We start from the raw sequence: 15,834 nt of genomic DNA, 5'->3' as shown, positions 1-15,834 counted from the left end.
AGAAAACACTGTGGTATAGGTTACTTTCATCTTTACAATGAAAAACTTTCGTTTTTTATGTATTTTTACTACATTTTACTATAGTAAATATACTAAATAGCTTATAGTATTGTTTCGTGTTAATTTATAAATGTAACTTTATTTGAGGCAGTTACCGCTTATCTATTTGTGCTGCTTTAGCTGTGTAGATCTTATTTGAAAATTTCCAGTGCAAAGCTGTCTACCAGGCTACCTGGCATAAAAACATATAAATTGGAAGGTTAATCATATGAACCACCCATAACTTGACAGAGTCAGCACTCTGATAAACTGGTTCCGCTGGACTGTCACTCACATCTTATAATGCTCTGTTACTGGACTAGTTAGTAATTGAAGGCTGCGCCCTAGTTTGTGTCCAATCAGAGACTATATGCCATGGGATGAATAAAACAGCAATGCGTAAACAAGAACTGGAAAGTCCTCCGCCCCCTTCCCCGTATCATCATCAAATGAATCCAGTTCCGTGTTCTACTGTATGTCGCTACCACAACCATTAGTTAAACCAGCTTAAATACGCGAAGCCCTCCGATTATTTAAATCAATGCGCATAATCATCATGGACCAGTGATATGAAAAAGGTAAGAGCTGGTAGCGATGCAGCTGCCTGTCGCTTTCTGCTCTCCGGCATCGTAAAGTTTCGGTTGGGATGAGAATGCAGTCGTGTATGTATCAAGTTCGTCAGCATGTCTCTGTAGGATACTAGTTGTCAGGGTAGTGCTGGTTATTTAGTGCGCACTGGTGAGCGATAAAACACTCTGGCCATTACGGAAAGTGACACTTGTATGGTGCCAAGTTCAGCTGTTAGTCAGTTTGATACGCCTGTTAGTCAGCTTGAGTGTCAGTCAGATACGCTACGATGTTTATAGTTAATATATACCATCTATCTAGGTAAACGAAGCGCTGAACTAAGACTAGTTAACAGGATACATGAGGCTGATGATGGACATGTCAGGATAAACCGCTTTGTCGTAGACCAGTGGCAGCTGGTCTTGAAAAACACGTAGGCTAAATTTCACCTATATTATATAGCACGATATACGATGATCAATGGGGACATTGAGTGTAGATAACAGACCACCGTGGGCGGCATGTAGTTAGTAGTTCTTAAAATATCTCATTTAAGTAACCGATATTAGCCCACAAGTAACGTAGTCAAACTATTGAAGGTATGACTGCATTTGTGTTACAGACCCAGTATTCTGGTCAAATGGCTTATTACAACAGTACATACATCAAATGTCATGCTTTCCTTAGGTTACACGTTAAGTTTAACGAGTTATAATGTAAAGTATCTATAATGTTGTCATTGAATGAAGCGAACGTCTCTACACTTTCACTTTGAAAGATCAGGGGGCGGGGCTTAACTCGAACCGACGATGCACCTGTAAACAAAGGTTGTTCAGTTCTCCAATGTAAATTAAATAACACAAATTGCATACAAACTTAACGAAATTAATAAAATGAAATAATTAATAAAAAGAAAATAAAAAATTATTAAAGCTGCAATCCATAACAATTTAATTTGTATCGCCATCTCTGTTTGAAACATAAAATTGCAGTAAACTTTTATTTTATTTTCTTCTTTTTTCTTTTATTAACCCAAATAAGTATACAACACTGTGCAGAACATATACCCAAACATTTCTAAGTGTACAAACTATTAGTTTACTACTGTATGCTCATGAAAAATTGTGTTGTTCTGCAAACTGGTCTCCTAATGAAAATAAATAAAATCTGGATTGGATGCTTACAATTTCTTAAATGTTCCTAAATAATGCAATTAAAGTTTACTTACCTTTATGTAGATTTAAGTCAAATTACATCAAAGTGACATTCCAGTGAAATCCCAACAACTCAAATTATATTATTATTATGAGCTTCAGACTAAATAATACACAAATAGTGCATCAAATTATTAAATAAGAGTATTAAATCCATTTGGACAGGTCTGTACCCATGATGTCACGAAGGAAGAAAATGCCATGAGCTCTTCAGCAGAACAGTGCAGTTGAACCATAAAGTGGTTAAATCTGCATTCCACTTGATCCTCACATCATCTGTTGTCATCTTGTGACAATGACATTACAGAAGAAACATCTGGTGAAGGATTTCAACCATTTCATCACCTGTTATGTCTGTAAAGGATACCTGATAAAGCCCACCACTGTGACAGAGTGCCTACACACCTGTAAGTATCAGTCTCTTTGAAAGAAGACGTAAGCCCTAATAGCGTGCCAATGGGGAGTTTAATGATAATTTAATGTAACATCCTCTACAAAAGTAACTGGACGATACATGCAAATTGTGATAAAAACCTTTTATTAAAGCACAAGTTTGGTATTTTACACTTAAGCCCTGTTTTCAGTTTGTTTATGATGAAATAGAACGGTTTTGACTGAAATTTGGACATATGATGCTGGCACGAGAATTTTCAGTTTCTGTTGTATCAGCCCACACCTCTACAATGGCTGCATAGGTGCACTGGAACAATCCTTCCTAAAATGCATTAAACTTTCGTTTACAAAGAAAAGTTTACTGATATGCTCACACAAAAACCGCTGCAAAAGACGCCCTCCAACAGGTGTTTTAGCATTCGTTGTAAACTTGTGGACCTTTTTTCCAAACGCCTCACACCCGTATATTCTTCCGTTGAGAGCTTGAATAATAGACATTCCAGCCCAGTTGGTGGCGATAATCCGCCTTTGCCAATTGCAAGAATACAAACAAGGTTCCCGGCGCAGAGTAATACTGTACCTCACAGCACATCTAATACAAGTCAATGGAGTTGGATAAAACTACAATAAAACCTGTTGGAATGCGTCTTTTGCAGCGATTTTTGTGTGAGCATATCAGTGAACACCCCTGACTACTCGGTGAGTTTCAAGTCTTTGTAAATGAAAGTTTAATGTATTTTAGGAAGGATTGTTCCTGTGCACCTATGCGAGGTGGGAGGTGATACAACAAACACCCACAAATTCTCGGGCCAGCATCATATGTCCAAATTTCAGTTAAAACCGTTCTATTTCATCATAAACAATCTGAAAACAGTGCTTTAAGTGTAAAATACCAAACTTGTCCTTTAAAGCCCAAATTGAGACACATATGCATTTGAGGCTATACTAAGTGAAATTAATGTAATGTCCTAAAGTCATTCAGAATACACAAGGCATTGGAGGACTATCTAACTGAGCATCCCACACAGTTATGACCTGATTGTGTCTTCTGCTATGTCAATGTCATTTGTGTGTGGGCAGTGGCTATTTCTGAGAGAGTAAGTTCACTCATAACAGCATATCAGTTTGTGTGTGTTGACAGCCTTTGTGTTTGAGCTCAGATAAATAAGGTAGTGTCAACGCTGTTTTGCTGGTGGGATGTGATAAGCGTTTGTCTGGTCACGCAGCAGAAGCTTTATCTATATGCCATTGTGTAGTCTTGATTTTAATTGTAATATGTGGGCATTCTTACCGAATTTTGGTGAACTTAAATATGTAGGAGGAGATCAGAGAGATTGTGAGCTGCATATGAAATAATCTCTGTCTCTTTCTCTCTTTCTCAGTTTGTAAAAGCTGTATAGTCCAGCATTTTGAAGACAGCAATGAGTGCCCAAAATGTGGTATCCAGGTTCATGAAACAAATCCCCTGGAGATGTTAAGGTAAACGTGATTTATCCTCTATATCCTACTACAAATACCTCAGCAAATCTGCTTTGATTGGTCTGGGATCAGTTTCAGTGCAGTTTGTATAGCATACCCCAATACAAATTAATTAGTGGTTCAAAGCCAGTTGTTTAGGTGATCCAGCACACAACTGGCTGTTACGCACTGTAGTAGATCTAAGAGATTTTTGCCCACAGTTGCCTGGTTTCGGGTAGCACAGAGTTGTGGAGTGACAGTGAATTTAATCCGGGTTGGGCAGCATTCCAGGCAACAGCCGGACTGTTTTCTGGAGCCAAAGTGTCAGCTGTGAGACTGACCCAGTGTGGTTTTGCATCTCCACACCTCTGATGCATCGCTACCCCTACATCAGACATAAGGATGGCATGATAACAAGAGCATAGAGCAGTATCAGTCTGATCCATGCTAACAGATGTGACTAGTCTGTGTTGAAAGGACTGGTAGTTCACATGTCTGCACTATGTTATTGGTATCAATTTTGTCTCATCATACTTTTCTTTAAGGCTGGACAACACTTTAGAAGAAATCATATTCAAACTCGTGCCTGGTCTTAGAGAAAGTAAGCACTTATATTACACGTAATATTTTTATTCTCTATTACTCAGTTCATATCAAATGGCATTTCATTTAATTATTTTATTTTTTATTTAGAGGAACAGCAGCAAGAAATTGAATTCTGGAGAAAAAACAAGTCAAAAGAAAATATTGGTGGTAAATTTAAATTTTTACTAATTTTATGTTACCTTTTTAATTCTTTGAGTATTAAGGTATATTAAAAAACATTTTTATTCTTCTTTACATGAATCATGGGAGATCTGGTTACATTGTTGAACCAGAATTTTAACTTTCGTTTATTTTATCAGACCATTGATATAATTTTAGGTTCATATCAGGTAATTAATATACAACAAATATAAATATGTGCCTGTGACCTTGACTTTTAGGTTATTGAACTATGTGAGCAATCTGATATACAAAGCTGTTTGCCTCCCTGTGTCTCTAGAACTATTTTATACAGAAAATATCAATCTAAAGACAGAAAGATTGGGTGGACTTGAATGGTTGTTTGGCTATAAACTGTAAAAAAAAGATTTGTTGGTTCAACTTAAAAAAGAAAAGTTACCTGGTTGCCTTTCAATTTGAGTTTATTCAACTTAAAAATATAAGTTGACTCAAAAAAAGTCTCGACTAACGGTAACTTACTTTTTTTAAGTTAAATCAACTTTTTCACAGAGAACCAACCATTTTCCCAATACATTATATCTGTGGTCTTCAACCTTTTTATAGGGACCCCTTAATGGATAGAGAGGAGGAGCATTGACTCCCAGTATGACTACATATCAATTTATGACTGTATTTATTATTATTTATAATAAATACTTTGCTATTACACTGTAAAAAATAATACACTGGATTTACTTAAAAATATAGTGCATCATTTTTGCATCCACTTTTTTAAGTAAGTTTTAATTGAAATTTTAAGCAGTTGCATAAATTGCTTAAAATTCCATGTAATACTTGCTTTAAAAAATGGATGCAAAATGATGCACTGTATTTTTGAGTAAATCTAGCCTTTTTTTTTCAGTGTATGGTTATGTTACAGAGAGACTTAAATGATAATTTTTGGCATACTAAATAACAATTTTATTTAATTGAATAGATTATATTGTGGGAAAGTTATGCTTTTTTATTTTAAGTTTAAATGTTTTATTATAGGCCTATTAATCCAATTTAGTTTGATGCCTACTTTCATTTTTCCAAAAATATTATTTTAAATTCAAACAGTATTTGGAAGACCCACGGTATTACCACCAAGGACCCCCAAGGGTCCCCAGACCTCCTGTTAAAGACCCATTATATATATGAATTTGGCAGACACTTTTAATCCAAACTGATTTACAGTACATTTAAGCTTTATATGAGCACTATTATTTAATGTACAGAATGTTATACAGGCGTGAGGCTATTGTCATCAGTCCTTTGTTGCGACTGGTGAACTAAACACACAGCATTTCATTAGCAGTTCAAAAGATTGGATTCGATTCCCAGGGCACACATATATTGATAAAAATGTATATATTAAATTCATTGTAAGTCGCTTTAGAGAAAAGCATCTGCAAAATGCATAATTTAAGAAAACAAACATTGGCCTTTGACAGACATTTTAAAGATATATGATTTTATCATTTGTATTCTTAATCTTCAACCAATCAAACTACAGTATGTTTTATTTAATTTTTTATTTAAAGAATATTCTGTCTCAGTACAAGTTAACTCTATAACCAACCATATTTAGGGATTTACGAGAACCACAAAAAAGTTAATTTGGCTCATAATTATTTAAAAGGTAAAAAATAAGGTGTGGCACAATAGAAGTGGCGTAATAGCACTTTTGGGAGTACTTCGACTCGGCGCAGTAACACCCTCCTTCTCCCATTATGAGAGTGAGAAGGGGAGCGGACTTTTCAGGGGAGTCGAAGTACTCCCAAAAGTGCTATTACGCCATAAAATATAGTTCCTCTTTTAAATCCGCTTAGAAAAGCGCTACGTTTTATTTTTTACCACCAAACTTGCTCGTATAACTACTCGTCTTAAATAGGAAAAACGTTGATGTGTTTGGTCACTTCTAACTTTATCTCTGATTGGTACCATTGAATGAATGGGGCTAAGCTAAATGCTATTGAAGTGTCGCAGCGCGCTCCAGCGCTTACGTGCACGCACACAGATGATAGAGGGATGTATCAACAATTCTTAGTTAAGGTAATAACATATTTTAATATTGAAAATGAGTAGACTATTCCTTTAACATATAAGTAACACCCTGTTCAGCAAATAAGGGTTTATTTTATATAATGGTTAAATCTCTTCTTTACAACATATTTATTACACATTGGAACATTTTGTCAATGTGTTCAATGATGCAAATCATGTTCGTATTTCAGATATTAAATATAACAAAGAAGAGAGCTACGGCATTCCTTTAACTCTTTTCGTCGTCCCATCGCAAAATAAAAATATGAATTAAACAAAACATAATAAAATCTACAACGTTAGTTGGTAGCTTTATTTTGTTTTTTTAGATTTAATTGCACAGAATTTATGATGAATTTATGTATTTTAAAAAATGTAATGAAACTGTGGGGGGCCCCCTGGCAGCATCTCCAGCCTCACAGTTTAAACCAATGATTTAACTTAAATAAATGGCTAGTCTTACTTGTGCAGTAGGTTGTAGTGTACAGAGTATAAAGGTGTGGTGTACCACAAACTTGCCAATCTTCAGTTCTTTTGCTCAATGTATCAACCAGCATGAATGACTTTCATAATGGTTGGAGTCTCCAAGGCAACTTGTAAGTGTTTGCAGCTGTAAGCCGCTCTGAACGATGAGATAATGAGCACGTGCATTCGTAATTTTCCCAATAGCATCTTTTTGAAAATGATCTATTTTATATAAAAGAAAGACTGAGGAAAGATGCAGATGTTGTTTTTCATTAGTAAATCTATTCAGTGTTTGTCTGAAATGTTTGCTTTTGTGCTCTGAATATGTCACGAAAGCATATAGTAATTCGTTTTTATGCACTTTATTTAGTTTTCAGAGTAAATCCAAATGATGTCTGTTGAGTTTTTTTCAGGGGAATTTAATATTTTCCTTTTTCTCTAATATTATGATGGGCTATACATTTACGGTATACTCTTGGTTTACATGGAGTTTACAGACATGTTTTGACAAATTTGGGAAGGAAAACTTGCAGATAAAAATCTGTTTAAGAAAATGTATTCAACAGTTAAATGTAAAATTATTACCACTAGACTGTACAACCAATTTTTTAATGTTAAAATTACAATAGTTAGCAGTTGTTTTGTTTTATTACAGAAGACGGCCCTGTATGTAAGAAAGCCAAACTAGATGAAGAAGATGATAATATCGGTAATGGAGACTACCACAGAAGTGATCCTCAGATAGCCATCTGTCTCGACTGCTTGCGGAACAACAGCCAGATGGGAGAAGCCATTGTTAAGGTCAGCCATCTTGAATTATACATTTCTCCTTTTCCTGTGTTGTCTTTTCCTGTGAAATGGAAATGGAAATGTCTAAACCATTAAATACACTTTTACTGAAGCCGATATGACATTAAAATTGACTCTTGATCTTGTTGCTTTTGATTCATTGGTGCATGTAAAATTTTTTTTAGCATATTTTCTGTCTTTCAATACATTATGGTTACAAATAGTTTTTTTACTCTGCACAATTATTGGCTGTCCCAGACGAAAGATTGCCACCGTGACACAATCGTCGTGATTTCTGTGATCGTGGCTGTTCATCGGTGGTCCTATGTCGTACAGTGAGAAATGTTCAAAGATGGCTGTTTTCCCAGTCTTGCGTTCAAAGATAGCTTACGATAGTTTTCTGACAGTGTCAGAAATTCAGCATGATCAACGCACAGTGCGTTTGCTGCTACGACCTGCGTACTCTTATAGGAGTGTAAAAATCACGCAGTGTATTTCGGGCTTTAGAGGCAGAACCTAGATGCACAGCAGCAGTTTTAATAAAAGTTTTTATTTGCAAAAAAAACGAAATCAGGGCAAGTAACTAAAAGGCATAAAACAGGAACAAAAAAATCAGAAGATGACAGAAAACCTCTAGTGACTTTAAAAGTACAAAAGAAAAGAGATCATAAAGGTGCATTGTGGGACTTTTAGCAGCATCTAGCGGTGTGACTGTGTATTATAACCAACCGCTACAGGACAAACACATTATTGTCTGAGACAACATAAAAGCAAAACACACTCTTTTGAACCATTTGTCCATTTAGGGCTACTGTAGAAACATAGTGGCACACAATGGCGACTACCATGTAAGGGGGCATCCGGTGTATGTAGATAAAAACAACTCATTGTAAGGTAATAAAAACAACACAGTTCATTATGAAAGGTCTTTATACACCACTGATATATAGTTGTGTAGATTATATTGCATTTCTGTCAAGAGATTCTTCTAAAAGTTACACAATGCACCTTTAACTTAACTCGGGTGTACTGGACTTGACAAGAAAACACAACATTGCAACAACAACAAGGAAACAGGGGGGTGGGGCTTACACAATGAACATAGGACGAAAGACAAGTAACATACAAAACCACTAAAGACACAGAGAATAGGTTTGGATCATGATACAATGAATAAGAACCAAGACAAGAACTAAAGAGTCAGGATCCAAACATGAACATAATCATGTAGAGTCAGGATTGCATGGCAAACAAGGCCAATCTAGAAATTGTGAAATCCAGACTCCATGCTCCAGCATAAATAACAACAAGACAAGAAGCACATAGCGCCAAGGAGATATCAAGGGCAGTGTGCTCAAAACCAGACAAAACCCAAAGCATGAGTTCAGATCCTAAAACCAAGGACAAAATCCATCACAAGACTCAAGACCCTACCATCATGCGTCAAGACACAAAATACAGGACTGTCACGATCTTTCACAAGACATTATACAAAAACCTAAAGGGCTGACAAGATGACAGTTTCATGTTGATTAAGGGGTTGGTTTGTTGTATAAAGCAGATTGTTCCTGATTTAGGGCAGCAACACATACAATCAAGTACACAGTTGTTAATAAAAAGCAAAACTTTGCACCTTTTTTTCTATAGCAACAATAATATGATATGCATGTGCATGCAACAGTTGACCATTGTTTAGGAGGTTGAAACATACAGTATCTTTCTTGTTTTGTTTTCCAGGGCTTAATGAAGAAGTTTATTCGCTGCTCGACAAGAGTAACTGTCGGAACAATCAAGAAGTTTTTAAGTCTCAAGTTAAAGCTTCCAAGTTCTTATGAGCTAATACCTGAATGTCTTTTATCTGTTATAGGTACTAGGGATGTAACGATTAAATCGCGGTTCCCATTAAAAATGCCTGTCTGAATTCGGTTTTGAATCGCAGGCTGCGATTCTTTGTTTCATGCACAGCTTGTGCGTGTACTACGGCATTTGGTCAGTAGGAAGTCCTTATCAATCTAAAATCATTGTGAGTCGGAGTCGTTTATAACGTGCAACAATCGTTAAATAAAAATCATTCAAAATATTCTTTATTATCATGAAAATACCTGAAACAATTTGAAGAACAGCGATATAAATATTCTTGTTGACATTTCCTGGGATAGCGTTTGCAATGCTACTTCTTCTGTGGCACAAGGGGTGTTTCGGCACGAGAGCGCCCCCTTGCGTCCGGATGTTCCTAGATTTCACCGTAATTCATTCATTGAGAAAATGCACATTTGCACGGTTAATCGTTACACTCCTAATAGGTACCCCATGTCCTCTAAACATTATCATATGATTTGGTGTGAAATACTGTATAATTGTTGCTCTTTCTGCAGCTAGATGTTTTATGCAATGGTGAGATCATGGGCAAGGACCACACCATGGAGTTCATCTACATGACCCGCTGGAGACTTCGAGGAGAAAATGTAAGCCAAGCTAGTATGTCCCTCTCTTGACTCATGTGTATAATCTATAAATCCTCTGCACTGCACTTTGAAAATGCTGAGATGTTTCAATCCATGGACAAACTATAAACAAATATGCATAACTACATAGCAAAATTTCAGTAAAACAATATTAAACAAATTCATCAAGTACCATCACTTCAGCAGAAGATACAAATGAATTACAAATAGTTACTGATCCGTTTGGTGTTATAGATTGACTAATGTTATTAAATTTATATTTTTATTATTATGCCATTTTTATGTAATAACTCTTTTATTAGCATACTGCTGATTCCCTGTTGAATCCATTGAACTTGACAGAAAGTTCATGCTCTTTATGGTATTTACAATTTTACAACTACAGCAATGAACTTAAGACCTGAGCTTTACACTCACCTCATCATCTGAGCAGAGAAGTTCAGAGTTAATTCTAGCATTTGATTGTCACTTTTACACGAGACTGTCATGCCTTCCAAAGCTATGGGGTCAAAGGTCTTTGTAGTGGTAAAGGAAGGGACAGCTGCCTCACAACAGGGTTCATTCCCTGCGTCCGAAATCGTATACTGTGACAGTAGGTACTAAATAAGATGAATTACCTACTCATCGACCATTAAAACAGTAGGTACTGTATAGTGTGAACATGCATAGTATGAATGAATTCGGATGTACTACATCAGCCATGTTGATAAATCAAATGACATACGTCATCATAACAACAAGTTAGTCGTTAACTGGAATGATATTAAACAAGCACAATTTAAAAAAAAATTAATAAAACAACTCTCTCCTTCTTCTTCTGTGTTGGATAACTTCTCTCCCAGAGGCTCACGTCACGTGATAGTAAAGTGTCAATCAAATGAACACTTCGGATATTTTAGTCATCCGGATACTTTTTGTGTAATGTTTTTCAAATAATATGAATTTGGACATACTACTCGCCTCGCCTACTGCTTTTTGCCTACCGCTTTTTCGCCTACCACTTTTTCACACACCGCTTTTCGCCTACCGCTTTTTCGCCTACTGCTTTTTGCCTACCGCTTTTTCACCTACCGCTTTTTAGCCTATCGCTTTTCACCTACAGACTTTTCTCCTACCGCTTTTTGCCTACCGCTTTTTCACCTACCGCTTTTTCGCCTACCACTTTTTCGTCTACCACTTTTCGCCTACCGCTTTTTGCCTACCGCTTTTTGCCTACCACTTTTCGTCTACCACTTTTCGCCTACAGCTTTTTGCCTACCGCTTTTTGCCTACCACTTTTCGTCTACCGCTTTTTGCCTACTGCTTTTCGTCTACCGCTTTTTGCATACTGCTTTTTCTCCTACCGCTTTTTGCCTACTGCTTTTCGTCTACCGCTTTTTCTCCTACCGCTTTTTGCCTACCGCTTTTTCGCCTACCACTTTTTCACACACCGCTTTTCGCCTACCGCTTTTTTGCCTATTGCTTTTTGCCTACCGCTTTTTCACCTACCGCTTTTTCGCCTACTGCTTTTCACCTACAGACTTCTACCGCTTTTTGTCTACCACTTTTCGTCTACCACTTTTCGCCTACTGCTTTTTCGAATAGCGTTTTATCACCAACCGCCTTTTCACCTACCGCTTTTTGCCTACTGCTTTTCGTCTACCGCTTTTTGCATACCGCTTTTTCTCCTACCGCTTTTTGCCTACTGCTTTTCGTCTACCGCTTTTTCTCCTACCGCTTTTTGCCTACCGCTTTTTCGCCTACCACTTTTTCACACACCGCTTTTTGCCTACCACTTTTTTGCCTACTGCTTTTTGCCTACCGCTTTTTCACCTACCGCTTTTTCGCCTACCGCTTTTCACCTACAGACTTATCCTACCGCTTTTTGTCTACCACTTTTCGTCTACCACTTTTCGCCTACCGCTTTTCGCCTACTGCTTTTTTGCCTAGCGTTTTATCACCTACCGCCTTTTCTCCTACCGCTTTTTGCCTACTGCTTTTCGTCTACCGCTTTTTGCATACCGCTTTTTCTCCTACCGCTTTTTGCCTACTGCTTTTCGTCTACCGCTTTTTGCATACCGCTTTTTCTCCTACCGCTTTTTGCCTACTGCTTTTCGTCTACCGCTTTTTCTCCTACCGCTTTTTGCCTACTGCTTTTCGTCTACCGCTTTTTCTCCTACCGCTTTTTGCCTACCGTTTTTTCACCTATCGCTTTTTCGCCTACTCTTTTTTGCATAACGCTTTTTGGTCTACCGCTGTAGATTTTTTATTGGATCTTGAGTGGGAACCAAACAAAAAATATTATATTGAAATCACATATTTTCTTATTTGTCACCTGAGTTATAACATTTTGAAAGATGTATAAAAAATACAATTTATTTGAATAGTTAGAAATTATAAAATCATGGTTCAGATTAAATAAGGTACAGTTCAGATTATGCCTCATGGCTGCATCAGATTTGAAGTCACATAATGAGCTTTGGGATTCAATTTTCCTTGGGCTCAAACAAAAAACACACAAATCTTTTTCTGACAAGCTCCTTAGGGTATGATAGCTAGGTGAGGTTAAAAATAATTAATTGTGCAATGAAATGGCACAGAACTGGGTCAATAGCCATGTACGGCATCTCCCTGGTACATAAGAGAAATCTCCTTTCCTTTCTAAAAATAGATCTTTGATAGGGCCAAATGTGCTGTATAAGTGAACTTGTGAAGGCGCACTTTACATCTCGTAGGTTGGTAATTGCTATGAAGACATTCTCACAGATGCTGTTTTGCTCTGATTAGATAACATCCATTATTTAAAATGTTGAATTCTGACCTCACAAGGGGAGCCAAATTTCAATGATCTATTTTTCACATGCTTGCAGAGAATGTTTTACCAAAACTAAGTTACTGGGTTGATCTTTTTCATATTTTCTAGATTGATAGAAGCACTGGGGACCCAATTATAGCACTTAAACATGGAAAAATCCAATTTTCATGATATGTCCCCTTTTACCTAACCAGCTAAATTGTGTTTACTCAACCAAACAAATTAAATTTCATTGAACTAAATTATATATAGTGTGTAAACACTGTCCTGCTTTATTGTCTAATTACTGTCATTTACAATCTACATATTGTTGTTGTTTTTTAGGTCTACCCAATGGTACTTGAATATCGACCACGCATAGACTTCGGCTAGGTGGAAATTTCCTGCACTAATTTCTGCCCATCAACAGACAGCAAATTGAATGAATGTGTCTAGGTTGGAAGATGTACTTTTCTGTTTAGTGTCTTACAGTTTTATACTACAAACTCCTTGTTTTCACCCTCAAAGAGAGAGAGATGTACTGTTGAAAAAACCTGGTTGTTTACTGCAGATGTGAACAAATTGTAATGTGCCACAAGGTATAATATAAATATATATAATAATTGCTTATTTTCACATTGCTACATGATATAAAAATCATATCTATGTTTGACAGTGCCTTTTCATCTACACTTTAGTAAATGTGGAAAGGTGCAACCCTTTGCTTGACAGGGTTCTTTCGATGGCACACCTGTCTTGATAGTTTCTACTTGTTAGCAATTGTGAGATAGAAGTTTTGTTTTTTAACATTATGAAATGAAGTGATTTGACATTTGTTTCCTCGTTTGAAATAATCTGGGCTAAATTTTTCAAAAGCTGGTATGTTTTTTTTTTCATTGTAAAGGTTTAATTTTATGGCTGATAAAGTGCACACACCTTTTTTATTTGAGGGTTATGGTGAGTTTTCCCCAGTCGTGCCTCCTTTTATAAAATTACATTCATAGGTATGTAGTTAAATGCATTAAGTAAGAGGTTTGTGTTGTAAAACTTTTTTATGGTTGGCAGGCAACAAGTAAAACGTTCTTCTCAATTCATAATACTTTTTTGATATAATAGTACAAAGTTAAAACTTTCTGTCTTGAATTGAGGATTAAGTGAGTCATGTTTGCCTATGTCATGTCAAAATAAATCCGAAGTGTAGGGTTTTAAAAAACTGTAATTCAATGTCAAAGAACAATGTTTATTAAAAAGTTCAATTTTCCAAGGTAGAAATAACTTGACCACATACAAAAGCATTCAGTACAGTGTATCGGTCTGGCAAATTACACCAAAGACAACCTCTACCACATCTGACCACACTGGACTAAAAATTGTTTGTCTTGCCTTACAACCACTTTACTCAAAAAAATCTGATGTCATGTGGTGAAGATAAAACTTGAATTTTTGTACATGAAAAAACTACCTAATCTATCAAACAAAGAGTACAGAAGGACAATAAGTGGCATATTTTTGATTTTGTCTTGTCTTGTGAATGTTTTTAAAATGTTTCTGTAAACACATTTGAATTTTGACAGAATCCCAACACATTAGATGGAAGCCTGTTTATATCTCAACTGGGTTTCTTCAAAATGTATATTGCACTTGTGTTTGCAAAAAAGCTTAGCATTTTAGAGATTAAAACATTGTTTTATGTGGTAGATGAACAATTGATGTTACGAATTGACCATGCCGTCGCAATGATCAACATGTATTTTTGTAAAAGGCCCTTGTATATTTTTGAAAATAGAAATATATGTCATATGTGTAAAAAAATATATAAAATGCTGCTTAGAATATTTTATTCAGTTTCTCAATGTAAGGTCCCTGAGGTGATTCCTTAGAGATTAGACTTGTGTATAACATATGCAAGGTGTTGTATTTGTGTCTTTTTTCAGAAGAATAATACAGTTATGAATATTGATATTATTGGTTTCTGTTCCTACAATTATCATAAATTTTGCCTCCTGACTTTATAGACAGCAGATGACTCCGAACCAGAGCTGCACCGGGTCTGCACCGGATTCACTGATTTTGGTGCAGATAAGGCGCGGAGTCGTCCGCTGTTTATTTCACATTAATGAGACAGAAATAATCAACTGTTTATTATTTTACATTGGTCACACTTGAAAAGTATTTCATATGCAGCATTGAGGCTGGCGTCAACAAACAAAATTGCAAAAAATTTAAATGTTTATCCTCCAATCTGTCATTTGTTGGCCAAAACAGACGCAATGTGTGAGTGGCAACACAGTGTTTAAAGGCACACCACGGAACTTTTTGGCGACTAGGGGGTGCTAGACATGTATTTTTCACGCCTAGCGCCCCTAGAGGCCTCAAGCACCGCAGCACTGTTGCAAATGAAAAGAACTGGCCAACCTTAAAACTAAACTAAAAACGAAACATTTAAAACGCTAAAAGATCAACATTTTGAGACATCCGGGAGAAGCGCAGTCATGTTACAACTTTCTGATGAGGAACTCGTGGCAGAAGCCATTTCTCAGTCTGAAGGTTGCAGCCTCCGGATGTCGTATTTCTAAGCTGCATACGTCATCAAGACTGTCTTATTTCAGAATATTAACAATCATAAAGTTGACTATTATACTTATTTAATCGTAAATTGTTGCAGTATGCTTATGACTTGCGAATGTAATGCTCAGTATACCTTAATAAACCAGGCTTGATGACGTATGCAGCTTGCATGTTTGACCTCCGGAGGCTGCAGCTTTCCAATTGAGAAACGACCAGAAGTATTTCCTTGCCTTTTTCGAAACAAATATTGTTGCATCGTCTCTCTCCCTTGCCACCAGGATTTTCTGCAATGGCGCTCGTTTTTCCTCTC

At 36.5% G+C, this 15,834-nt stretch overlaps 1 protein-coding gene across 2 annotated transcripts; it reads left to right on the top strand.

Moving 5' to 3' along the window:
- The first annotated feature begins 432 nt into the window (after positions 1–432).
- Positions 433–14,916, top strand: pcgf5b (polycomb group ring finger 5b). Of its 2 annotated transcripts, none has more exons than XM_073866786.1 (9): positions 433–617; positions 1,986–2,227; positions 3,596–3,692; positions 4,217–4,272; positions 4,365–4,424; positions 7,588–7,730; positions 9,456–9,557; positions 10,097–10,183; positions 13,302–14,916. In XM_073866786.1, the coding sequence occupies exons 2-9, from the start codon at positions 2,116–2,118 to the stop codon at positions 13,347–13,349; spliced, it is 705 nt and encodes a 234-aa protein (XP_073722887.1). In that variant the 5' UTR covers positions 433–617; positions 1,986–2,115; the 3' UTR covers positions 13,350–14,916. The 2 variants fall into 2 exon arrangements, with proteins under 2 accessions (XP_073722887.1, XP_073722886.1); XM_073866785.1 differs by having other exon boundaries at positions 437–617; positions 7,585–7,730.
- Positions 14,917–15,834: the final 918 nt, after the last annotated feature.

The sequence above is a fragment of the Misgurnus anguillicaudatus genome, chromosome 4 (assembly GCF_027580225.2).
Source record: "Misgurnus anguillicaudatus chromosome 4, ASM2758022v2, whole genome shotgun sequence".
Lineage (NCBI taxonomy): Eukaryota > Metazoa > Chordata > Actinopteri > Cypriniformes > Cobitidae > Misgurnus > Misgurnus anguillicaudatus.
This window is presented reverse-complemented; position numbering and strand designations above follow the sequence as displayed.